General features: G+C 40.8%; 1 protein-coding gene, 1 long non-coding RNA gene and 1 pseudogene across 2 annotated transcripts; 1 reads left to right on the forward strand and 2 right to left on the reverse strand.

Annotated features, from left to right (window-relative positions):
* Nucleotides 1-2,470: 2,470 nt before the first annotated feature.
* On the reverse strand, nt 2,471-4,604 carry LOC148791100 (F-box protein At4g18380-like; annotated as a pseudogene).
* A 1,483-nt stretch (nt 4,605-6,087) lies between these two features.
* Nucleotides 6,088-26,983, forward strand: LOC104604242 (proteasome subunit alpha type-7-like). Its single transcript, XM_010268514.3, has 3 exons — nt 6,088-6,481; nt 7,779-8,193; nt 26,530-26,983. Exons 1-3 carry the CDS (start codon nt 6,309-6,311, stop codon nt 26,689-26,691), a joined length of 750 nt encoding a protein of 249 aa, XP_010266816.1. The 5' UTR covers nt 6,088-6,308; the 3' UTR covers nt 26,692-26,983.
* On the reverse strand, nt 16,656-26,519 carry LOC148791101 (uncharacterized). Its single transcript, XR_016077737.1, has 2 exons — nt 24,766-26,519; nt 16,656-24,727 (listed from the first exon to the last, which is right to left on the reverse strand). It is a non-coding gene; the product is annotated as an uncharacterized LOC148791101 (long non-coding RNA).
* Nucleotides 26,984-27,283: the final 300 nt, after the last annotated feature.

The raw sequence follows: 27,283 nt of genomic DNA on the forward strand, positions 1-27,283 counted from the left end.
CATGACTCCCAAACGCGCGCCCTTTTTTGAAAATCAAATTAAATCGAGCGCCCTCAGCACGGACCAAAACCCTCCTGCTACCTTACGAACTCCCCGTGCCAAGACAGGACCGTTGTCGCAGGGAGTGGGGGGCAATTGATGAAGGGAAATTTGGCCCGACCTCGCAATCGCCCGACACGTGGCAAAAGCAAGCAGCTCGGGACAGTAGAGCACCCGAAGCGAACATCGGAAGCAAATCCAAGCTCACTACCGAGCCCAAACTCCAGACTGCTGTACTGAGTCCGAGCTCCCTGTTAAGAGCGAGCTCCCTGTTAAAGGTCCGAGCTCCCTAAGTAAGAACCCGAGCTCCTTAAGTCCGAGCTCCCTATTAGGAGCCCGAGCTCCCTGTTAAGAGCGAGCTCCCTGTTAGGGGTCCGAGCTCCCTAAGTAAGAACCCGAGCTCCCTAAAGTCCGAGCTCCCTATTAAGAGCAAGCTCCCTACTGGGAGTCCGAGCTCCCTATTAAGAGCGAGCTCCCTACTGAGAACCCGAGCTCCCTGCAAGGAGCACGAACTATACTGGGCCCCAAGCCTCACAAAGCTGACCCGAGCTGGCCCATGGCAGCTCGGAACACTCCAAACCGAACTCAAGACACCTCGCTCACCACTCCAACACTTCGCTTCCGAAACACCAGGCTGACCAAACGTACCCGACACCAAGGACGTCCGTATCCAAGGGCGACGCACCTGACTGATTTGGGATCTGACGCCTGACAACCGCATTTCAAACGGCTTCCTGCTACCGCCACCTGCAACTGTCGTCACTAGCCGTAGAGACGGCTCCGACAAAAGGAACAGTGGCGGTTCTGTCCGGCCAGAGGAAATGACATCCGAACTGGCAGGAGTTCAGAAGTAATCATGCCCGATCTGACGGAAGCCTGGAAGCGAGTGCGCGAGGTGGTTATAAAAGGCTCCTACCCCCCAGGAACGAGGTATGCTAACTTTTGCACTATCTAGTTTGTCTTGCCTTTGAAGGATTCTAACTTGAGCTTCGGAGCCCTTACGCCGGGTTCTCCCCGAAGCTTCTCTTCTCCTTCCGTTTCAGGTCCCTATTACTCAGTTCAGAGGCAAGATCATTGACAGCTAAGACCGGCCAGATTGTGCATCATCAAAAACCTTCATGTTCAACAAAATTGAAATGTGACTCATCGAGAATTATCATCCAAGCAAGTTGTTTTCGAGAATACTCTTGTTCAAATTTCCAATTAACTATGACATCATTTCCTTATTCATTTGATGGAGTTGGTTGAAATGACAAAACTTGTTGATTCTTTCCCTTCACATTAAAAAGACATTTATTGCATTTGGATAAATGCCTAGAAAGTGTGCTAGTTCCTTGAGAACTTGCACATCTGAACTCTTGATTGCAATAATTACAATTTGATTGGTTGGTTTTAAACCATTTGTCCATCTGTTCTTTTCATTTTTATAAAATGTTTCCAAATGGAAGATGCATTTTTGTTCGATTGTTTGGGTAGAATTAAAACATACTCGACTTTTTTAGGGTGTGACTTTTTTTTTCTTTCTATTACCATCTAAACATCTTATTTGTTTAGATGCACTGCGGTTGTATAGCCCACCACATACTATCATGCCTTTGTTTGAGTTATTTGGATTGAGTGACATATTTTATTTTTAAATAAAAAATTGCGAGTAAAATTACTCATACTTTTTTTAACTTTGATTCCAAAAAGTGAAGAACTCATAGTTTAAACACTTTAGACCAATTAGCCTTTGTAATGTGCTTTACAAAGTAATTACAAAATTGTTGGCTAATAAACTTAAGCTCATTCTATACAAATGTATTTCACCCCATCACATAGCTTTCATTCTTGCAAGGTATAGTTTTATGATAACATAGTTCTAGCTCAGGAATTGTTTCATTTTCTCAAAACAATAAAGGTAAAAGGGGGTCATATGACTATCAAACTTAATATATCAAAAGCCTATGATTCCTTTACCTTATTTGGGTTCTGAAACCAATGGGATTTCACAAGATTCCTGTGACTTAATATGGGCTTGTATATCTACCATAAAGTTTCTAGTTTTAATTTAAAAGGACATTTCTCTTCCTTAAGGGGTATTAGATAGGGGAATCCAATATCCCCTTATTTGTTTTGTGTTGGCCATGGAGGGTTTGTCTTAGGGCTACAACTTGAGCCGAGTTGGCCAGAACTCAACCCAAAAAAGTCAGGTATGATAGTTGAAATATAACAAATGGGGTGGTGGTAGTAATGGTAATAGAAAGAAAAAAAGATACCCCACCCAATCCAAATAACCATAATGACGAATGTGCACAATTTGTGTAAAATATGTGAATGGTGAATCCATTGGTACTGGATTATCCAACAAGCTGCTAGCTTGACGGGGTTCTAATTCATGGATCCCCCTTGTATCAAACCTGGAGGGGGGGTGGATTTGAGCCAAGCCAAGTTGAATATCTAGCTATTTGAGCTTGGCTCACTAATAAATTATGAGGCTCGAGCTCGATTCGAATTAGAGACTTGAGCTCAAGTTCGATTAGAGTCAAAAGCTTGTAAATTCGAACTCGGCTCGGCTTGAACTCGATTGTGAGCCAAAGGTTTTATAAAAATAAAAAATAACGTATACATATAAAAAATTAAGAAATATAATAACTAGTTATTATTATATATAAAAATTAAAAGGGTAAATGAGAAAGACTGCCTTGGTGCTATAGGGTCAGTGAGAAAGGCCCTTATACTTATAATTTGCGACAAAGGCCCCTCTAAACGTTTACGTTGCGACAAATACCCCCTCGGCTGTAAAGATAGATGATGGAAGCTGTTAAATTATCAATATACCCTATTAAACTTTCTCTATTTCTTTTCCTTGCCATTCTCTCTTAAAACCTATTGGACCCAAAAATACCTTTAATCGTAGCCACAAACACAAACACTATCGTCGCCACCTCCTCCTCTTCCACCCCCACTGCAATCTTCTCTAATGGTACCCCCTCTTAAATGCTCTTTGCTGAACCGAACAACATTTATCTATTCAAAGACGCAACTCTACAGCTCGTCTCTCTTCGCTCTCTTCAACTCTAGAGAGAGAGGTCAACGAAGAGACGTCATCGCTGAGCTCACCTGAATGGAACAACATCTCTCTTCAACTCAACATTTCTTTGAAGAGCGAGAGACCCACAGGTGGCAGAGAGAGAGGTCAACAAAGAAGAAAGAAGAAGTAGTTAATGTTGATAGGAAAAGTTTAGCAAGAAGGCACAAATCCCTTTGAAAACAGATGCCATACCGTCCGTAGAGCCGTTGATGCTTGAAAGGTAGCTCTGTTCTACGACTCATCAATGCCTTCACTGCTGCCTTGAATGGCCCCCGCCAAACGCCCCATGAACAGATGTCCCTACCTCCTTTTTAATACTCCTATTGCCTTCTCTAGATGGCCTGATAACCACGACGTTGCCCCTTGCATGTCCAATCCCTCTCGAAGATCCAAATATGGAGCATACCTCAATTTCATGTTTGAGGCTGGCACTTGAATCCGTCTCAAAGAGGCTGATGCAGCCAAGGGTTTCTCCCTAAATTCCTTTTAGCTGCTTGATACCCATGCTCAAGGTTCCCTGACCTTTTCCATCTATAAAAGCCACAATTTTCAGGGTTGGATGATCCTTGATTATTGGTTCCAATAAATAGTGCCTTGTAGAAGCAGCAATTAATGAGCTAATAGTCCACAAAACTCGCCATTTCAAACCCCCCATTTGTGTAAAACGATTCTGGTATACTCCCGTTGTCCTCAAGTGATCCCTGATTTGTTACTGGTTTCCTTTCAATTTTAGAGTGTGCTTCCAAACTCTGCTTTACATTTTAGAAGAACCCTATCGTCAATTTCAACATCAGCAGTTGGTAATTCAATCCATAGATTGTGAGTGTGATGGAAATTCATGGGGACTTGATCAAGAGTACACTGAGAGACTTGGGGGAGAAGGGTTTTATTTGTGTTGTTGTTGTTTCTTAGATGATGGAATGGTTTGAAAAGGTTAAAGAACATGTATTTGAGGAGATTGGAGAAGAAACTATGGGGCTTGTGGGAAGAAGAATATGAGCTTTCGTCCTTGTTGCCATTGATTGTTACAACTTCATCAATCTTGATGTAGACATCATGGACATAGGGCACGAGGGAGTTGAAATGCTTGGAGACAGCAGTGCAGTGCAGTGCCCAACTCGACTTGCATGAACATACGTTGTTTTGGATTTGGGCAACAACAACTTTTCAAGGGAATTTTCAGAGTTTATAACTCGATTTCATACATTGAAAGTGCTTGATCTTGGGAGTAATCACTTCTCTGGTTCAACCCCAGAGAGTCTTTCTCGTTTAAAACTTAATAAACTGAACCTTTCTCATCATAAGATCTACTAACAGTAATGTTTGAGATGGTTTACACCAGAGTCTGAAAACACCTTGACATCAAATCCTCTGTTTTTGGTTGCTAGAGCCGGGACTAACCTACCAATACCACCGATGCGAAGCTGCTTCTTTCCATTCTTCTCTTTGTCCAAATTCGGCGATCCTCCTTGGACCTTTGACACCGGCGCATTTTCTCAAACCAAACCTTATATAAAGTCAAGAGTTCTAATGAAAGTCTGATATTGATTGCAGAAACAAACATTCAAGTATGAAACAGTATATAGGGAATTTTGGGTATTAAAATAACTTTAAACAGTTAGATGAGAACCTTTTTAGAAGTTAACTGAGGGAAACCTAGCAAAGGGGGTATTTGTCTAACGGCCAAAGTTTAGAGGGGTGTTTGATGTGAAAAAAGTGCAGGGGTCTTTGTCATTGACCCCATAGCGTGGTTTTCAAAACTGGATCGGGTCAAACGGTTGGAGCGGAAAAACCAGGAACCAGTTAGGTGACTGGAAAAACTAGGAACCGATTAGGTGACCGGTTCCATTTTTCCCCAAAACCGGATTTTCTCCAAAAATCGTTGGTTTTGTTTAGCAAACCATTGACTTGGGCAGTTAACCGTTTGAACGGTTTTGACCACTTATTTATTTATTTTTTATTTTTTTGTCAGAACGGTCAGATTGTTCAACCCAGTAACCGGACCCCTGATCGGTTCAGTCTCTAGGTTGGTTTTAAAAACCATGCCTCATAGTATGAGGGGGGTCCTTGCAATTTACCCAAAATAAAAATATTATATATATAACATTTTTATTATTTATTTATATATTATTTTTTATATTTCTTATATATATATATATGTTTGATTAGGCTTACAAGTCTCATGAGCTGAATTTTATTGGGCTCGAGCTTAGCTCGATTAGCAAACGAGCCTATATATTAGGCTCAAATTCGACTCGAACCTCGGTCAAACTGAACCAAATCAAACTATTCACAAGCAAAACTCAAATAACTTATGAAAAGCTTGGTTGTGGCCACCCTAGTCCTATACTCCCTAGTTTGATGGTATCAAGAGAACTAGTTCAATTGAACAAGCGGAAAGTAAGGACATTTCCTTAAATGAAAATCCAACTAGGGATGCAAATGAATAGGATCGAATTTGAATAGAATAAGATTCGAATATAAGGTCATATTCAAATTTGATCCAACATTGTTCATGTTGGATCTAGATCATATTTGATAGGACTTGATTTGAATCCGAATCCTATCGATAAGTCGGATCTTTCGGATTTGATCGAATTTGACTTGTTTTCTTTAAAAATTATTAAATTACTAAAAGAAAAAATAAAATATACTAATTTAAATAAAATAAAAACAAAAAATATAGTATGTTCTAATTATTTTCATCATATTTAAAAAAATAAATAATATAAAAAATTTATAAATAAATAAATAATATATATATATTATGTTTATTTTATATTATAATATAAATATAAAAATATATTGATATTTAAATATAAAAATATTTATAGTTATAAATATATAATATATATCGGATCGGCTTGGGTGGTTGATCCGAAGATCTGAATAGGGGTGATCCGAAGATCTGAATAGGGGTGATCCGAATTCGACCAAATAAGATCAGAGATCCGATCCATTTGCACCCCTAAATGCAACCCCTCGAAGGCTTGAAGCAACACACTGCATTGGTTGCTTCTGTAAGTTCCAGCATCTTAAACATTTTGAAGTGCCTTGCCTTGTCGTCCAAGACTGCGAGTTCGAGGCCCGTCCCCGTCCCCGTCCCCGTCCCCGTCCCCGTCCGTCCAATTTCTCGCTCGGGCCAAGGCGAATACCAGAACCTTCATACCGAAGAGACCAAAACCAGAGAAGAGAGATGGCTCGATACGATCGTGCGATCACAGTGTTCTCTCCTGATGGCCATCTTTTCCAAGTCGAATACGCGCTTGAGGCCGTGCGAAAGGGTAACGCTGCCGTCGGTGTTCGAGGCACTGACACTATCGTCCTCGGCGTCGAGAAAAAATCCACCGCTAAGCTTCAAGACTCAAGGTAGGTATCCCTTTTCCTTTTATTCTTTCGAATTTGGTTTTCTTTAGATCTCGGCTAAGATTGAAATGACATTGATCCTAGACAAACAAAGCTGTTTTTGGGGTCAGAGTTTCAAATGCTGTAGATTGTGTCTTGAATACCTTTATTGAAATCCTAGATAGCTGATGGAACACGCGGCTTCGATTTTTTTTGTCCAGTTTGTGGCACGAATCCGTGATTTTTTTTTAATTAATGGCTATTTTTCGGAAGCCTTATGTCTCATCTCTCATGGTTTGTGATATTTCACAGCGGAGTTGCTTCGCTTTTTTAAGACGCAGCCGACGTTTCTGTTGACTCATATATGTTCTTTCTCTTTGTAATATCGAGAACTACTGGGTTTGGTAATTTGCTTTTCTAAGTTGTAATTATGATCTCTGGAACGGTAAAATTGATTCTTGGATTTATATTACCTTAGAGTGTTCTATGTGATACTCAGAACAATCACTGCAAGAATGATATTAAATTGGCAATGTCTTGATTCTAGTGTAGCTAAAGGGAAAGGTAGAAAATTTGGCTGGGCTTATTAAGGCAATTCAAGCTAATCCTGCACTCTTAAATCCCTTCCCCCTTTTATGGCTCATACCAATTTGGTTTTATGGCCAAGCAGGAACACTAGAAGTCAAAGAACTTTAGTAAAGCTTCTTTTTGTACACTTTTGGTTTGGAGAAGAAAGTTATGGTTATGGCAATGCAACCCACGTTGTCATAACTATTTATTTATTTCACTACATTTTTCTATTTTCAGTTAAGCTTGTTGACAGGGTTTTCTTGGTAAGAATCAACTGCAATTGTTGCGTGCTTGCAGTCCATATCTCCTTCTGCATAGTCTCAGGCATGGACTGGTCTTTTAATTAGTTAAGAATTTATGCCTATTTTGCATGGATAATAAGTGTGCTGACTGTGTTAGCCACTTTAGTTTTTAGCATAAACTGCATATCTAACACTTTATTGTTTGCATGTTATTGCCATGTCTATGCAACATATGTTAAAACCATTCATTTTCATCCCATGTTGAATTTAGAAGGGCTGGAGGTTTAGTTTTTAATCTACAGGCTGTTTCATGTCGATCTGTTCTTAGCTGAAATCCTGTCTGCTTTGTGCAGATAACCTATAATCTTTTCCTTTTCCCCCTTTGTGAAATTTTATACAAATCATGTTATCTCTGTGGTTGTTCTTTTGCGTTCATTAATGCACTCTTGCACCTATCTTTTCATAGGGTTTTCCTACTTATTGATTTATTTGCTCCTTCAATTTTGCAGAACGGTTAGGAAGATTGTAAACCTGGATGATCACATTGCACTGGCTTGTGCTGGATTAAAGGCTGATGCAAGGGTACTCATTAATAGGGCACGGATTGAATGCCAGAGTCACAGGCTTACAGTTGAGGATCCTGTTACGGTTGAATATATCACACGTTACATTGCCGGTCTTCAACAAAAGTATACACAAAGTGGTGGTGTGAGACCATTTGGTCTTTCAACACTTATTGTGGGTTTTGATCCATACACCGGTGTTCCATCACTTTATCAGACTGATCCATCAGGGACGTTTTCAGCTTGGAAAGCTAATGCAACTGGGAGAAATTCAAATTCTATGAGAGAATTTTTGGAGAAAAATTACAAAGAAACTTCTGGGCAAGAGACAGTCAAGCTGGCGATTCGTGCATTACTTGAAGTAAGTTGATCAAATTCATGGCTGTTATTCTACAACTCTTTTTTACTCTTAATTATGTTCTGGAGAATTTATTTTTTCAGAAGCAGAATATTGATTCAACTTCAAGTCATATTTCTTCTTGGGTCGGTAGTATATTCTAGGAAGATGTCAATACTGAGTATGTGATGCTACACATTATGGTGTGATTTGGAAAAAGAATTGCAATATAGTAGTGATTGTGTATCCACATTTGCTTATTCCTCTATTGTAGGGTCATTTGTCTATCATTCTTTTGTATTGTTATATTTTTTTGGTTGCATCTTGTAAATTGTGGGTGCTTGCACAAGCTCTTTTCAGAATTTTCTTTTTGTTCATATCTTCCCTTTATCTTACATCTTATGTGATCAAACTTGATTGTTCATGTAAGAAAAAAAAGATCTTTAGAACATCAAATCTTTGAATGACAATACAAAGGAATATCAGTACACCACCCCTGCTCTCTGGCTTTTGTTTTCTTTCCTGACATTGTGGATGATATTCACATGAAATATGGTTTTATTTTTTTTTCCTTACTATTATTTTGGGGTAGGGCTGTAAGGAAATATAACTGTGATTATGGAATGCAGCTTTCACATTTTGGATTTCTGGGAATGAAAATATCTTGGTAGAAACCAGAAAGCATTATTCCTGATTTTCTTTTCAGGATCCCCTGTAACAATACCTTAAAATAAGCAACCCTGCATGTTGAAGGTGGATGGATCTCTTTGTGACCCCCTAACCAAATGAAAAAAAAAGAGGGAAACGAAGAAGTGAGCCCTCATGGTTTGAAACACCTCCAAATAGTCCCATGGTGGAAGAAATCATTGTATCATCAATGTGATACTCTTATCTCACTATGTAAAATTATGAACAAGGTGATGAAATAAACCCTGATATAAAAAGAGTTTCTAATCATTGTTCATGGGTCCTTTGATTGTGTCGACCAATTTCTAAATGTTTGTATCAATGTTTTAAAATGCGGGGGTGTGTTGTGAGGCATCCATGTTCCATGATCAGGAAGTGTGAGGTGAAGTTCAGAATGCAAGAGGCATAAGCCTCCTGAGCACAAGGAGGTTAGGCCTCCTAATGAGGAAGGAGGAGTTCTCATTTCTTTTTGATGAAAGATGTCCCTAAGGAGACTTCTCCCAGCAAACTCCCTCAAAACCTAGGCAGAATTGGTGATATTTCTGGTGTTGGTGTTTCTAGTATGTTTTGTCTTGATTCTTGTATTCCTCGAGTTTTTGATACTAACATGCCCCCTTCCCCAGTTGTTGTTTTGTCTCGGCCCGCAGGTGAAGCTGACACTCATCCAAAAGCTGCCTATCCTAGTGATACTCTTCCAAAAGCTGCTTGTCCTAGTGACACTCTTCCAAAAGCTGCCTGTCCTAGTGATTCAATTGAAGTAACAGAGGTTTTAGAGGATGTGGAGGCTCTGAATGATACTGTGGATTAAGGGGAAAGGATTTGGGGATTAATCTTGTAAACCTTTAGACTCTTGGTAGAGGAGGAATTAGGGGGGAATTTTGAAAAGGAACAGGAGGGTGACACTCCAGTTCCTAGTTCCCAAGTTAGGGGAAGGGAGGGAGAAAGGGTAAAGACAAATGAAAAAACAACAAAGAGGAGAAATAGGAAGAAGAGTCAAGAAAAGAAAAGAGTGGAAGAACAAGATAAATCTAAGAAAAAGCTTGAAGGAGGGACACCTAAAAGGAGGTAGAAGAAATTGAGTGAAGCGGAGGGGTTGAGATGTGAAGTGGACTATGATAAGAGGTGTTCTGGGAGAAAAGGAAGGTAGTCAGGTTAGCAAAAAGTGCTGTCTAGGGTTGCTCATAAGATTGTTTCTCGATGAAGATTATTAGTTGGAATGTAAGGGGCTTGGGAGTTCCAAGAAGAGAAGAGTGATAAGGGAAATGTTTAGAAAAGAAAAGCCAGATGTTGTGTTGATTCAGGAATCAAAACTATCAGAGGTGGATAGGAGATGGGTGAGAAATATTTGGTCGGCTAGAGGACTGAGTTGGGCTTTCACACAGTCTTGGGGGGCCTCGGGGGGTATTTTGACAATATGGAAAAACGAGGATTTGGCCTATACAAAAGAATTAATTGGTAACTATACAGTTATAGTGAAATTAAGAAAAAGAGTTGATGGACTGGAATGGGCTTTAACAAATGTTTATGGGCCAAATTCGTATAGAGAAAGGGAGGAGTTTTGGGAGGAATTAGTAGCTATAAGGGGATTGTAGGAGGGTCCGTGGTGCTTAAGAGGGGATTTTAATGTCATCAGGTTTGTCAATGAAACAAATAACCCTAACCATAGGATCACCTCAAGTATGAGGAAGTTCAACTATTTTGTGGATTCTTTTGAATTGAGGGAGCTGCCATTGGTGCAAGCTGATTTTACCCAGTTTAATTTTCAGGAAGAACCACTTTGTTGTAAACTAGAGATTTTTATTCTCGTTAGATTAGGAGGAAGTATGGGGTGGTTTGGTGATGAGGGCCCTACCTAGACCTACGTCGGATCATTGTCCAGTTAGACTATCTCAAGAGACTAGAAAGAGGACTTTGCCCTTTTAGATTTGAAAACATGTGGTTGCTACATCCAAACTTTCAAAAGAAAGTGAAAGAGTGGTGGGAAGAGGATCATGTGGTGTTTAGATGGAAGGGATATAGATTTTATAAGAAGTTACAAAAGCTAAAAGCCATGATCAAAGCTAGGAACAAAGAAGAGTATGGTAGAATTGAAGGTAGAAAGGAGGCTATTATTAAAAGGATTCAAGAGCTTGATGCTGCTGAGGCAGAGAGAGGATTGAGGCTTGAAGAAAGGGAAGAGAGATGGAAGTTGAAACGGGATTTGGAGGAAATTCTTAGAAAAGAAGAGATAAGCTGGAGACAAAAATCAAGATGCAAGTGGTTGAAGGAGGGAGATGGTAATACAAGATTTTTCCATAGTTTGGCAAGTGGAAGAAAGAGGAAGAATATTGTTGAAAGTTTGGAATGGAAAGGGGTAGTGCTGACAAGAGAGGAAGAGATTGCAAAAGCTTTTATGGAGCATTTTAAATCCATTTATGACAGCCCTAGTAGAGTAAGAGAGACTCTAACTGACTTTGAGTGGCATGCTGGAGAAAGGGAGTTGTTGGAATCCCTAGAAAGGCCGTTTGTGGTTCAAGAAATAAAGGAGGTAGTTTTCTCTATGGAAAGATCAAAAGCCCCGGGCCCGGATGGTTTCACTATGGCTTTTTATCAAGACTGTTGGGATATCTTAGGTGATGACCTAGTGGAGGTTTTCTTGGAGTTCTTTGAAAGAGGAAAAATAAACGTGGGTGCAAATGCTACTTTCATGGCTTTGATCCCTAAGAAGGTGCCTGTAGTTCAGCCCAAGGACTTTAGATCTATCAGTTTGATTGGGAGTCTGTATAAGTTCATTTCTAAAGTTCTTGCACTAAGACTCAAGAAAGTCCTCCCTTAATCTCACTGAACCAAAGGGCCTTCGTGAAAGTGAGACAAATTATTAATCAGATTTTAGTAGCCAATGAATGTGTGGATTACAACAAAAGAAAAGGAGAAAAGGGTTTGATTTGTAAACTTGACCTAGAAAAGGCTTATGGTTTGGTGGATTGGGAATTCTTGCTAAAAGTATTGAAGAATGGAGGCTTTGGGGAGAGATGGTGTAATTTTTTTTGAAGAAAAAGTTAACTTTATTCGAAGAAAAGAAAGGTACATGAGGAGATGTACACAGCAATTAAGCACTCAAAAAGTTATCCCTCGGAATCCAAACTACATGAACATTTAGAGAAGAGAGGATGTCTCTCGCTTCAGCCAGGTAATGGGCTAAAGCCCAAGGCCCACTGTCAGGGTTAGAAAGCCAGTTAATGGTGTTGGCTGAATCTCCTTTAATGGTAAGGTTTAGTAAGCCCATGTCTTTTGCAATTCTGATGCCAGTTAGAGCTGCCATGACTTCGGCCTTTGTTGCCATTTCTGTTTTGAATTACCCCTCCAATACCCGTAGCACCTGGGTTTCCAAAAGCACTCCCATCAAAGTACAAGATCGTCTCCCCTTCCACTTCAGATCTGAAACTGTGGGAAGTGATGAGCTGTTTATGATTAGAGTGAAGAAAATTTATGGTGTTTCTTTGAAGGTCATCAAAAGTAACTCCTCTGAAGTAAATTGAGTTGGAGGTCCACAAGAAACCTCTATAACAGATTATAGAAATCAGCTCCTCAAAGTTTTTTGTTCTGTTGGTAAACACCCGGTTGTTTCTCTCTTCCCAAATGCTCCAGAAGATAGCATGAGCAGCAAACAGCCATAAAGTTTTTCCTCTTTTGCTTAAACCTCTTCCGGGCCATTGCCCTAAGCAATCAACCACATTTTCTGGGAATACCCAGCTGTATTCAAAGAGTGATAGAAAGAAATTCCAAAATTTTCTAGTTTCCTCACAGTGAATTAGGATGTGGTTGCTAGATTCCCCAGCTTTAAGGCAGAAACAACACACATGGGGAGATAGATAATACCTTCCATGGTTCTTTTTCTGAAGGAGGTCGTAAGTATTGATTTTCTTTAAGCTGGCTTCCCACACAAAAAAGCATACCCTGGAAGGGATATGAGCACACCAAATTCTCTTGTAGGGGTATTGATCAGTAGCTTGATCTTCCCTAAAAAAAGCCTTGAAGTAAGACTTGGTTGAAAACTTACTTGATGGGTGAAGGGTCCAAACACGGAGATTTGGGGAAATTTGGGAGAGGTATACCTCTCTCAAGGTATGCAAGAAGCTAGTGATATCACTAAGTTCTAGGTCCCTTAGAGGTCTCCTGAGATTTAGATTCCAATTGAAGTAAGGGTTGTATTACCTCTTGTCACTTCTCAATCTTAGTGAATGGAGTAGCTAGGGACGTCTTTCCTGCAAAGAGGGGCCTTAGACAAGGAGACCCTTTGTCACCTTTCCTCTTCACCTTAGTAGGGGATGTCCTAAGTGTCTTGATTTCTAGGGCTGATTCAAGAAATCTACTAAAAGGTTGGAGAGTTGGGAAGCAACAAGTGATTGTCACTCACCTACAATTTGTGGATGATATCATTCTCTTTTGTAAAGGGGAACTTGAGGAGATGGATAATTTGAGATTGGTGGTGACGCATTTTGAGAGTCTCCAATTTGAAAGTCAATTGGAATAAGAGTTGTGTAGCAAGGGTGAATTTATGGGAAGATGAGGTCCAATTGGTGGCTAGGGCTTTAGGTTGCGAGGTAAGTGGTTGGCCTCTGGTATATTTAGGTCTTCCCCTGGGGGAAATCCTAGAATAGAAAGCTTTTGGTACCTAGTTTTAGAAAGATTCACTAAGAAGCTAGTAGGGTGGAAGAGAAATTATATCTCACTAGGGGGTAGAATCACTTTAATCAAGTCCACTCTGGCCAACCTTCTGGTGTATCTTCTGTCTACTTTAAGCTTCTTGTCAAGGTTGCCAATAAGTTAGAAAAACTCATGTGAGACCTTCTGTGGGAACTGGGTGATTCAAAAAAGGACCATTTAGTGAAGTGGGAAGTAGTTTCTAGGAAAAAGGAAGTGGGGAAGTATATCTAGAGTAGTCATCAATCAAAGTAATGAAATACTTATATCTAGTCTCAGAAGATAGAGTAATAGGGCCCCAAACATCAGAATAGACAATATAAAACGAAAATTCAGATCTTTTATTTCTTAAAGAAAAAGAAATGTTTGCTCAATTGACATGTCTGACACTATAACTCACTAACTGACAGACTTAAATAACTCTGGAAACATAAGTTTTAATGACTCAAAAGAAAGATGTCCAAGACGACTATGGCACAAGTAGGCGTGACTCTCACTAGACGAACTTAAGGACTCTGTAGCCACAAGACTAGCTTTATTCTCCAACACGTAGAGACCATCCACCATGCTTCCTTTATTAGTCGTCTTCCCCAAGGCCAAATCCTGAAACACACACGAAGAAGGAGAGAAGGTAATTGAACAATTCAAGGAGTGAGTAATATTGCTAATGGAAAGTAAATTGATAGGTAATTTAGGAACTTGAAACTCATTAGAGAGGGTAAGACCGAGTGGAAGAGATATGGTTCCTTGGTCGGCTATGGTGGAGAATGATCCATTAGCCAGTCTCACCTTATCTCTCTAGAGAGGAGGTTGTGTGCTTGAAATAAAGTCGACTTACTAGTCATGTGGTTTGAGGCTCCAGAGTCAATTATCCAGGAGGAATCAGAAGTATGAGATGACACATGGAAAGCAGTGGCAGTGTTACCTAATGTAGACGCAACGGAGGTAGGAGAAGGGCCAGAATCCATCTGGCGAAGTGTCCTACCATATAATTCCAAATGATCATGAAAGGAGTTGATAATCTCTTCCTTGGGGTCAGAATTAGGGGCCCGCTCTTGAGGTACCATGGGACTAGTCTCTTGAGATGCCACATTTGTTGAGTTATATTTCTTTTGATTCTACTGGGTTGACTTCTTACTCTAATCAGATGCTGATTTCTTACTCAATTCCTGAGCCCATTTAGGATTCCCATGGAGGTCCCAACATGTGTCTCTAGTGTGCCTGGTCTTTTGATAGTGAGTGCACCAAAGTTTGTCTTTGTTATCCACTCTCTTTTGTTAATCACCCTTCTTAAAAGAGCCTCAAACATTCTCCTCGGACAGCTAGAGCATCTTTCTCCCCCTCTGCACAATTCATCACACTTCTTCTGCTCTCTTCAGACTGAACTAAGTCATAAATTTTTTGAACTGAAGGTAAGTCTTTACTTCCCAAGATCTATACCCTAATATATGTAGGATTCAGCCCCAAAAGAAAAACAAATACTCGTTGTTGGGAAACAAGTGACTTATAGGCCCTTGCATCTTCATCACACTTCCAATTCACATTTTGGTAATGATCCAATTCTCCATATTGATGTTAGATCTGAGTAGTACACTGAGAGACTTCTCTCCCCCTGCTTGCAAGTGGAGGATTCAGCTTGTAGTTGATATATCTTGGCATAGTGCCTTTGCTCCGAATAGATAGATTTTGCTTGTTCCCATATATTACAAGTTGTTTCAGTCCACAATAATGTTTTCTTTACTTGTGGCAGCATGGAAATCAAGAGCCATGACTTCGCCATACTATTTTCTTGGTTCCACTTGTCATATTCAGCACTTCCGGTCTTAGGTTCCTTCACTTTACCATTATCCTATTTTCACCCTAGCAGTAATGTAGAGTTTAATTCCCCTAGACCATCAATCAAAGGGAATTACAGCCATGGGAAAACTCATCCATCCCCCCACTCATTCCGTTTTGACCTCCTAAAACCCCAGAAGTTGCAGAATTCTCAGAGGATATGGTTAAGGACACTATTTAATTTCAACACACAACTTAGGATCCCTCCTTTCACCAAAACAAATCCTAGAAGCATCCCAAATAAGTAGTCCACATGCACACAGTTTGGTTTGGACACAAACTGAACACAGACCAACACCAATTCTCCAAAAAAATTAGGTTTAGATTGATTTCAGACCTGTACGGAATTAACAGTTCCAGCCTATCAAGCTTCCAAGAGTGTCTAAGTGCATTAACCACCGGAGAGATCCTCAGAATATTGTAGTCACACCAAAACTGGGAAATAACAGGTTTGGTTTGGACACAAACTGAACACAGACCAGCACCAATTCTCCAAAAAAATTAGGTTTAGATTGATTTCAGACCTGTACGGAATTAACAGTTCCAGCCTACCAAGCTTCCAAGAGTGTATAAGTGCATTAACCACCAGAGAGATCCTCAGAATATTGTAGTCACACCAAAACTGGGAAATAACAGGTCATCCGTGACCTACAGGCATCCCTTTCACAGGTACAGGATCACACGGTCCAAGAAAAGAGGTCTAAACCTCACAGTTTTTTCTGGCAACATTCAGCAGACCATCTTCATCGAGTTTTTTCTTGGTACACGACCAAGATAAGAGAAGAAAAAGGAGAAAACTTGTATCAGTATCAGTTGTAGGTCAGTTTTTCTGTTCAGTCTGGAGAAGACAGCAAGATGAAGGGGAAGACCTTGTTCGATCTGCTCTCAAATCCAGTAGAGTTGCTCTGATACCATCTTAACAGTGGACGAATAGCAGTAAACAAGAAGGGAAGAGAGAGAGAAGGGAGAAGGTAGAAGAGAAGAAAGAAGATTGGCGAACTCAAACTTCAGTTTGGCGGTGCCAGATTACATTAATATTTATAGGGCGACCATAATTAAAAGGGAAAAGACCCTTGTGCCCCTACTGAGATTAAAGTACAAGAACAGTAATAAAAGAACTACCTTAAATAGACCAAACAGACCCTAACTAAGCAGAATAAGAATATAAATGTAAAATAAACTATTTCAACAGATTCCTAGAGAATTAAATCAAGTGGCTGATAGTCTAGCTCAAGGTTCAAAATATCAATACAGGGCGATACGCCGGTAGGGCATATCTGTATTGTTTTTTTTCGAATCTGGTTCAGAGGGTCCGGTTTAAGGCCGGTCTACCCCTTGAACCACTCGCTGACCCGAAACACCCCTTTGTAGGGGTGTATCGGGAAGGCCCCGATACGATACATATCGACATTTTGAGCCTTGGTCTGGCTAAATCTGGTCTAGCTAACCTTGGTCTTTTGTTTTTGTTTTGCTGACACGGCTTTGCACATCCTCTCATGTACATCCCTCCCTGTTTTTGATCTTAATGAAATTAGTTATCTTCTCTCAAAGAAAAAAAAGAGATTTGAGAATTAATTGGGGAATTGGACACTGTGATGGATAGAAGATTAGCTGTAATCGGCTCAAAAACCTTCGAAATGGAATGGCGACAGAAAAATCAAGAGGGTTTGATCGCGGTGACAGAATGAGGTAGGGGGACTTGGTCCAGGATCTTTCTGCAAAAGGAAGATGTAAAGTGGGTAAGGGAGTTTTTGTTTTGTTTTTTTCCAGTTGGCGTTAAAGTGCTGAACAAAGGTTCTTGTGGATCATAAGAGAATCGAAAAGGTTAGAGTCCTTCTCTTATAGTTGAAAGAAAACAAATGGAGTAGATTTGTGCATTTGAGCAGTTGGTTGATTTCAGCTCCTTGGAAAAGCATCTGCGTTCCCAAGAGCCTTCCATAGAGGGTTGGAATTTGTTCGACCAGCTACTAAGCTTGTTTTATCCCCCAAAATTTCTCCTACTTTTGAAGGTATCCCTCAACTAGAAAGAAAAAGCAAAATAATTTAGGCAGAAGGGTCAGCCTTCATCTCAGTTGTCCATTAGAACAAGCCTTTTGGCAATTGGAAACTAGCCTTCGTTTGTACCAAACCCCAAGCGCTGAATTGGAGAGAGGTGGAACTAGGCCTGTCTGCTAATCTTCACTCACAAGAGCTCTTGAAACTCATCCCTTTTGAAGAAAATAGGGCAGTGGGCTTCGCTCCAACGGAGGAGCTGGTGCTTGCCTGGGTCAAACAGGAGACAATCCTGTTGTATGGAGACTGGGTCAAGCTCGAGCGGTGGTGGCCAATGGTGAACATAGTAGCAAGTTCGTTGTCTTTCAACGGTTGGCTTATGATTCGAGGGTTACCCTTCCATCTTTGGATGAATGAGGTGTTTGCTTTGATCGGTGGCCTTTGTGGAGGTCTACCAGATATTAATCCCGAAACAACAAACTTCACCCAGCTGAGTTTCGCTAGGATTAAGGTGCTCAATTGTGGCGTTCATGTAGTTCCTCGTTCAATACCTCTGCTAGATAGGAATGCCTGGTTCTACCTTTTAGTGGAGGTGGAGAAGATGACCGAGTCTCCAGTTCGACTCAACAAGTTAACTCAAAGCAACAGTCCCATTACATGTGGCAGTGGTTCAACGGAGCTTTAGTCAAAAACCACCTCTGGAAGCTTTCTTCTCCCATAAGAAAAAGAGGCAGCAGGTTCTTCCTTTCTCAGCCAGGTGCGAACTTTCCCAAAAAATATAAGTTCAGACTGCCTGCAATGAAGGGAGTTGAAAGTTAAATCTTCACAAGCTGCTCCCAGGAAGAATTTCAAAAATTCAATTTCCTTTTCAAAGGAGACCCCTTGACCCCAGAAGTTTCCAGCCTCTTTTAAGGCCTTCGTGGATCTGCTCTAGTGCACAAGGCTGACCTGATCCCAAATTCAAAACACTCAAAAGCCTTGGGCTGTCTCAAGTTAAAGGCCCATCATTCTCCAGAGAATGCTGACTCACCTTTTTAAGCCCACCTGAAACCCCCTCTTTTAAAGGCCAAGTGATGCTGGACACCCTTCCTAGCTTAGGAGGCTGAAAGAAGGATGTTTACAGATCTCCCACTTCCTCGTTAAAGTCAAGTTCCTCCTCTATATCTGAAGCTGAAGACTCCAGTTTAGATTTAAGTTCCTATGTGATGGAGACTGAACTGGATCCTTGGGAGGTCGCTTTAGAAAGGGAAAAAGTTCTGTTCTCAATGAATGAAGGTTGGGGATGTGTATAGATGCTTGAATAGATGCCTTTGGTCAATTTGGACTACGAGGACACAAACTCAGAAGGCCTTGCTAAAAGACAAGGATGGGATTCATGTTCAAACCTCCCCAAAACCCAACATAGCTGCCAATTGCATCCAAGAGTTTCCTCCCCCCCCCTCTTTGCTTGTTAATTTGATTTTCGTTTCTTCACGGTCCTTTCATTGCAACCACCTTTTCTCTCTTTTTCATGTTCGAATGGAGAGCAATCCCAACCAAAACAGAGTGACAGTCATCGCCCAGAAACTTCAGCAAGGACGGTAGACAAACAAGTCCAGACTAGTAATAAAGTGGCAGATGGTTTGAAAGAAGGCACCGATGAGATGGCCAAATTACTGGTTGTCAGTAGAAGAGAGGGAAAAACAAAAAATCGGGTTTCGACCGAGAAAGATAATAACCTGGGAGGGAACGATCAGGGAAGAAGTGAAAGAAGGAGCTCCAAAAGGGAATTGAAGCGACTGCAGTGGGGGCTGACAGATAACAGATTCGAAGGTAATACCGTAATAGGGTGGTTAAGGGAAATTCTACAAGACAGGCCTAATGAACATTAGGGGTTTGGGAGGACAGCTGAAAAGGTGTCTAGTGAAACAGTCTCTAAGAAAAAAATCCGGATATCGTTATTTTACAAGAAACAAAAAAAGCGGTTGTAGACAGAAAACTGATCAAAGCAATCTGGGGAATTAGAGGGAAAAAATGGGCGGCTGTCCCTGCAACAGGATCGTCGGGGGGCATTATTCTTGCTTAGAATGAAGAAGAGGTCTCGGGCATAGAAGTTGACAAAGGAGATTTTTCTTTGTCTTGATCAGAAATAAAAAAGATGGTTTCAGTTGGATAATGGCTGGTGTGTACAGGCCAAACTCCCCTTCAGATAGAAGAAGGTTCTGGGAAGAATTGGACTCAGTGCATGAGTTCAATGACATTCTGTGGTGTCTAGGTGGTGACTTCAATGTCATAAGGTTCAGCAATTGACACTCCAACAGCAGAACTCCAACAAGAAGTATGAGGAAGTTTTCAAGCTTCATATGTACACAAAATTTGTATCACCTCCCCCTCAATAACGGGCATTTCACCTGGTCAAATTTGCAAGAAAATGCAATAAGTTGTAGACTTGACAGATTTCTGGTCTCTCTAGAGTCTAGAGTGGGTGGAGATGTTCCCTAACTTGGTTCAAGAAATTAGTCCTTGCTCCACCTCAGATCACTGGCCAATCGTCTTAAGAACAGATTTGATTTTTAAATGCAAGCCCCCCTTTATGTTGGAAATGATGTGGACCATGCACAAGGATTTCAGCAAGAAGGTGGCCTCTTGGTGGAAAGAATGAAAGGTAGAAAGCTAGGTTGGCTTCTGGTTGTTGCAGAAATTAAGTTTTTAAAAAGCAAGCTAAAAGCTTGGGGAAGAGAGAAATTTAAAGCCCTTGAAGAAGAGAAGCATAAAATCCTTACGGAGTTAGAAGAGCTGGATCTCAGAGATCAGAATAGCAACCTGGATGAAACAAATAGGAGAAGAGCTGATCTGAGAATTATGTGGGAGAAGTTGATTAGGAGGGAAGAAACTTACTGGAGGAAAAGATCATGAGTGAGATGGCTAAAAGAAGGGGACAATAATTCTAGATTCTTTCACTCTTATGCATCGGGAAGACAGGAAAAATTTTATTACTAAGCTCAAAGTGGGTCAGAGGGAAGTGGAGGATGTAGAGGAAATTACAGAGGCCTTTTTAACTTACTTTAAAATCCTCTGCACTAGAGAAAAATCTAGTCAGTACACTATGGACAGGTGGGAAGGGTCAGAATTATCAGAATAAAAGAGATTGTGGCTTGTAAGAGGTCTTTACGAGCAAGAAATTAAAGAGGCTGTATTTCTAATGAATGGTGATAGGGCTCCGGGTCCATACGGATTTCCTATGTTCTTTTTTCAGATGTGTTGGGACACACAGTAAAAGGAGATCTCTTGGAGGCTTTCAGGGATTTCCAGTCCTTGGCCATAGTGAACAAAGGACTCAACTCCAACTTTATATGCTTGATCACAAAGAAAGGGGGAGTCTTGGGGGTGAAGGATTTCAGACCGATAAGCCTAGTAGGGAGTTTTCACAAAATATTGGCCAAGGTGCTAGCAAGAAGACTACAAGAAGTCTTAAGAGATCTAATCTCCCCAAGCCAATTTGCCTTCGTGAAAGGAAGGCAAATAGTGGACAACATCCTTGTAGTGAATGAACGTGTCGAAGACAGAAGACAAAATGGAAAGCCAGGGGTCATAGTTAAATTAGATCTGGAAAACGCTAATGATATAGTGGATTGTGGGTGCATTCACCATATCTTAAAGGTCGAGGCTTCGGTAGTAGGTGGGTTGGGTGGATTAAAGGGTGTATCGAATCTACTTTATTCTCAGTAATGGTAAATGGAGAACCAAAAGGCTATTCCAAGGTAAATTGAGGTCTGAGACAAGGTTGTCCTCTTTCCCCCTTTCTCTTCACTTTGGTGATGGATATATTCAGCCAGCTTTTTGAGAAAGTCAAAAGTCTAAACTTACTAAAAGGTTTTGAAGTAGGTACATACACTCTCCATGTTTCACATTTACAGTTCGTAGATGACATTATTTTATTTTTGGAAGCTTCTTTGGGCAAATTACAAATTCCAAAAGGGTGATCAACTGGTTCTGGGATGGTAACTGGTTCTGGGATCAACTTTTCCAAAAGCAGTATTGTGATCATCAATTCTATTGAAGCAGGACTTCTAGAATCCTTTAAAAGCATTGTAGGGTGCAGAGAGGAGTCTTTTCCAATTCTCTACTTGTGGATGCCGCTGGGAGGGAATCTGAAAAGTTCAGTTTTTTGGGGGCCAGTGATAAAAAAATGCAAGAGAAAACTAACAACTTAGAAGAGTTGCTATTTGTCAAAAGGGGGGTGATTTACTCTTTTAGAGGCCTTTGCAAACCTGTTGATACTTGTTGGTCTCCCAGATCCCTAGGAAAGTCAGATTTCAGATTGATAAACTTAAGGCTCTGTTTGGTTTGTGGGAAGATTTGGGTGGGATGGGATGGGAAGGTGTAAAAATTTAACTTTCCATTGTTTGGTTTTATATGGGTAAATAGTTGGAAAAGTATCCAACATAAAACAGAGTCCACCCTTGCGAGTCTAGAAGGACCTCTCTCCTGCGAAATTGGAATCGGCGGATTCCTCGTTGGTGTTGGAGATTTCCTCTGAAGATCAATCTGTAGAGTTCTCAGAGGTTCAATTTTAGACCTAGTTTTGTCTCCCTCGACCAACTTACCTTCCCAACCTAACCCTACAAACTAAAGTGGAAATGCTGCTCTGATGAAAAATTCTATAGTAGGATTTAGATCTCATCCGTTTTTTATCTATTCTAGGTTCAATTTTTGAATCATAATAAATAGGATTCTAACAAGAATATTATCTAGTCATAAAAAAAACTAACAAAATACACACACACACGACAGTGGATTCGAAAGAATTAACGCAATGAGAGATTATAATGAGATCTGGTTGGGTCGAGAATTCACAAGAACTGGATTTGATTCAATGAACCTCTTCACCAGCTCCGTTAGCTTTAATGTATGTCGGCCTGGAAGAAACTACTACAACGGTTCTCTGTTTTTAGATCATCCTCACTAGCGGTGGTGATGACTAGAAGTTTGTACCGAAGAGATTAACAACAGAGGAGATGATTCCGGCGTGAGCTTCGCCTGAACAAGACTTTTAATGGCGTCTGTTGTGTTGGATCTGTTCGTCCAGCGAACGCAATAAAGAGGCGGAGATCGGAGGTAGCGGTTCTTTGTTTTTAGATCATCCTCACTAGCGGCAGTGATGACTAGAAGTTTGTACCGAAGAGATTGACAACAGAGGAGATGATTCCGGCGCGAGCTTCGCCTGAACAAGACTTCTAATGGCGTTTGCTATGGTTGGATCTGTTCGTCCGGCGAAAGCAATAAAGAGACGGAGATCGGAGGTAGTGGTTCTCTGTTTTTAGACCATCCTCACTAGCGGCGGTGATGACTAGAAGTTTGTATCGTAGAGATTGACAACAGAGGAGATGATTCCGGCGTGAGCTTCGCCTGAATAAGACTTCTAATGGCGTTTACTGTGGTTGGATCTGTTGGCAGAGTTTTCAGAGGTTGAAAAAGAAGAGTCTCTCGAGTTTTCTCGAGAGGTTGAAGAAGGCCCATCTCCCATCTCGAGTTTTTCCACCGGGGTTGCACTGTTTTAGTGCAATCTTGATTACAATTTTGGGATCCCTCATCCCACGTTTTTCTCATCCCATCCCTTTATTTCCCCCAAAACAAATAAGGGGAAAAGGAATATTCCCTTTTCTCATCCCCATCCCATGAACCAAACGGAGCCTAAAGAAGTTTCCTTTGTGAAGGCGGAGGGGGAAAAGAGAATCACCTAGTAAGTTGGGATCAAGTATGCAAGCCTAAGGAGGAAGGTAGATTGGGAATTGGCCATCTCAAGGAGAAGAATACTTCCCTTCATAGTCCGTTGGGTTCGTACGACCTGGATGAGAAAATAGGTATATTCAGCGAGTAGGTGCAATGAGAATAGCATTCTCAAAATATGGGGATGTGGGGTCTCACCAAATAGGTGCAACCCCACTAAGAAATGAAAGTTGTGCGACGACAGTGAAGAAGTTTTATCAAGGGGTGGACTGTTCTCATCTCCCACCTCTGCAACGGTCCGAACTCCGACCACCTGTATCCTTCATCTCTGGTGAAGGTAACGTTTCCGGCGGTTATTGTCTTCGTCTTCTTCGGCAAAGGTAACATTTCCGGCGGTTTCGTACGACGGTTGTTTATTTGCAAAGTATTAAATAGCATGGATGGCCCTCAAGTCATTGAAGTTTTATCAAGGGGTGGACTGTTCTCATCTCCCACCTCTGCAACGGTCCGAACTCCGACCACCTGTATCCTTCATCTCTGGTGAAGGTAATGTTTCCGGCGGTTATTGTCTTCATCTTCTCTGGCGAAGGTAACATTTCCGGTCGTACGACGGTTGTTTATTTGCAAAGTATTAAATAGCATGGATGGCCCTCAACTCATTGAATTGCCCCTCTAACCATGGTCGGCCAGACTAGTTTTTCCTTGTCAGCGAGCTGAAACACGACACCTGTGTTCTAGATCTGCTACTATTGTCCTCTGGTTTAACTTCGGCACTCTAGATCTGGCCAGAGACGTGTTTGTTCCAGATCTGGAGTTTTTCCCATGGATTTGTTCCAAATCTGTTGCTAGCCCCATGGATTTGTTCCAGTTCTGCGGTATTTCTTCATCCCTTCGTCTCATCAACCAAACACTAGAAGCATATTCTGTAGGATAGTAGGTCTCAGCATACAAACACATGGGCCAAAAAATGAGAAAATAAATTCTTCCTTTCTCATCTCATCCCTTCTCATCCCACTGTTTCTCGGAAACCAAACGGACCATTAGGGGAAATGGCTTTGGGGATTCCCTACAGAATCTAACTCTCTGTGGGCAGCTATCATCTCCAGCAAATACAGGACAAACTTTAATGGTTGGGAGAGCACTCTCCATTTGAACCGGGTTAAATCTACAAATCCGTGGAAAGGAATCACCTCTATTAGCAATCTTTTTGTCCCTTTCATTAGATACAGAGTAGGTAATGGCTGCAAGATTAAGTTCTGGAAAGACCTGTGGTGGGCCACTCCACCCTAGCTACCTCTTTCCCCAGACTCTTTAATCTAACCCTAGATCAAGATGCATCCATTTCTTCTTGCTTTCCTGCCTCGTTCTGAGAATACCTTAAACCTAAGCCTTAGAAGACCCCTAAGAGACCGAGAGATAATTGAAGTAGCAGACCTCCTCCAAACTCTAAAGGAGGTTTTATCTCATCTAACTCCCAAGACTCAAGAATTTGGCCCCCTCATCCAAATGGTGACTTCTCTTCCAAGTCTTTTTACAAGATTTTGACTGCAGGTGAACAGATCTCTTTCCCTTTTAAGAAGGCTTGGTACAGCCACATTCCCTCAGGTTCAGTTTGGAAGGAGTACAAATGCAAATTTGTAGAGTGCAAAACCTTATATTTTACAAATGCAAATTTGTAGAGTGCAAAACCTTATATTTTACAAATGCAAATTTGTAGAGTGCAAAACCTTATATTTTGTATTATTTTGTATGTATTTGTACTCCTTCCAAACTGAGCCTCAAGATTTTTCTCCTTTGTATAGGAAGCCTGTTTGCAAAGGATCAACACATGTGACCTTCTCCAATAGAAAAGCTTGGGAAGACTTTTCATCTTCCCTCATGCTTGTATCTTGTGCTTGAATGAAGGAGAATCAGCCAATCACTTCTTCACTGCAAGGAAACCAAGAAAATTTGGCACCACTTTCTGGAGTTGGCTGGTTATAGCTGGGTTGCCCCGGAGAATATTCAGGAGTTCATTCAACAATGGCAAGGCAGAGGGTTAAGTAAAAGAGGTAAAACCTATTGGCAAACCATCCTACATGTGGTGATGTGGGGTGTTTGGGAAGAAAGGAACAACCATTTATTTAATAACAAGACAATAATTCACGAGGGACTAGTCTCTTCAAATCACTTATCATCATAACCTTTGGGCCAACAATTCTGATCTTTTTGGAGGACTATCAGTGAACAATCTCAACAGAAGTGCTCAATTCTTTCTCTTTCACTCAACATCACCCCCCTCCTGTCCCCCGTGGTTTAGGAATAGGAAGGGAAGGAAGGGATGTTTTTAAACTTTGACGGGAATGCGTCAGGTTATCCAGGAGCTGTTTGCATAGGAGGCATATTAAGAGATGAAAGGGGTCTGTTATCTGGACTTTTAGTGGTCCAATAGGTGTCACTGACTCCTCCAAGGCGGAAGTGTTGGCAGCTCTCACGGGAATCAGAATTGTAAGAACACTAGGCATTCAAAGTTTAACCATTGCAGGTGATTCAGCAAACACCATTACATGGATAAGAGACAAAGAAGGTGGCCCGTGGAGGCTAAACCACTTCTTGACAGCAGCTCGAGACTCTTTGGAATTGCTAAATGCAAATTTGATTTGGATTCCAAGGGATTTAAACTTTGTTGCAGATGGTCTAGCTAAAATAGGTGCCTATTTGGATGTCTTATATGGTGATAGTTTGATTCCTGTGGAATCTCGATGGGTTTTCCCTGTGCCATGTATGTACTTTTTCTTTTATTAATAAATAAACTCTGTTATCTTTTCTCAAAAAAAAAAAAAAGAGAATTGGTTGGGGAAATCCCTAAACTACAAAAATATAGTTGTAGAAGGGGATTCAAGAGTAGTAATCAGTTGGCTGACAAATAACTTGGAATTGTGGAAATTAAAACTTCTGTTACAAGTTGAAGGGGCTAGAAGAGCTAGGGGCAGTCCAAAAAGGACTTGGGCGGAAGTCATAAGAGATGATTAAATTGCTCATAATTTAATGATGGATATGACACTGAACAGAATGTAATGGCAAAACAGGATTCTATAGCCAACCCTATATTGTTGGGGCAACGCTTAGTGATGATGATAATGATGAATCATGGAAATTAGAACATATCCTGAGGGAAGTGATAAATCTAGCTGGGGGACTGAATATATCCTCTACTTCGATTCAAGTTCCAGAAATTGGCAACTTGTATGATAGGCACGTAAGCTAGGCAAGGGGTGATCAGAGAGAGAGAGAGAGAGAGAGGGAGAGAAAGAGAGAGAGAGCTGCAGAATATGAAGTGTCATTTCTTATGCGTGCATGCTCATGTGTCATTTCTTGTTTAAGTAGCTAGGTAGCTGCAGAATATGAAGTGTCTGCCTATGTATGCATGTTTTCACAATTCCTAACCTTTGAATCTTGTTTTATTAAACTTAGGTTGTTGAAAGTGGAGGAAAGAACATAGAAGTTGCTGTGATGACAAGAGAGCATGGGTTGCGGCAACTGGAAGAAGCTGAAATTGATGCCATCGTTGCTGAAATAGAAGCAGAGAAAGCGGAAGCAGAGAAAGCAAAGAAGGCTCCCCCCAAAGAAACATAAGTCTTGCTTAGTTTCTACTTTTCACCTTGTGATTTTGCATAGAATTCTGTACTAAGAGGTGGCATTTTCTTATTTTGAATTCATTTACTCCCTTGAATCTAAAGATTTAATTACATCTTCAGTCAGGATCTGGGTTCAGTGAAAGATTTTGGAATGGTAATTCACCTATTATCATAATGTATAATTTGAATTTTTTGGTCATATCTGTAATTTCACATGTGACTTGGCTGCATATACTTTGCAAAGGAAAGAGGGATTCATCCCTATTTTCTGGAATAGTTTGAACTTAGGCTACATTTTCTTGTCGGTTCGTGTATTATATTGATGTTCAAAAGGCTTGGCAGCAATCACTAGCCATTAATCTTAAGCAGGAAGGTAATTGGTTTGGCAAAATGGATACACACACTCCATGGTTCTGGGACTAATAGGAATGCTTGTAGGCGATTTGAAAGATGGGGACAGTAACAGTAAGATGCGTTTTTGTTCCCCACCATATCGACCAGGAATGGTAGAGTTTTAGATTTGAGAGATGGGCAGATGAAGAGAATGGAAAATAGTAGGTCAAACTTGCCAACCTCTCTCTCTTTAATGC

The sequence above is a fragment of the Nelumbo nucifera genome, chromosome 6, assembly GCF_055504915.1.
Source record: "Nelumbo nucifera cultivar China Antique chromosome 6, China Antique-T2T, whole genome shotgun sequence".
Taxonomy (NCBI): domain Eukaryota; kingdom Viridiplantae; phylum Streptophyta; class Magnoliopsida; order Proteales; family Nelumbonaceae; genus Nelumbo; species Nelumbo nucifera.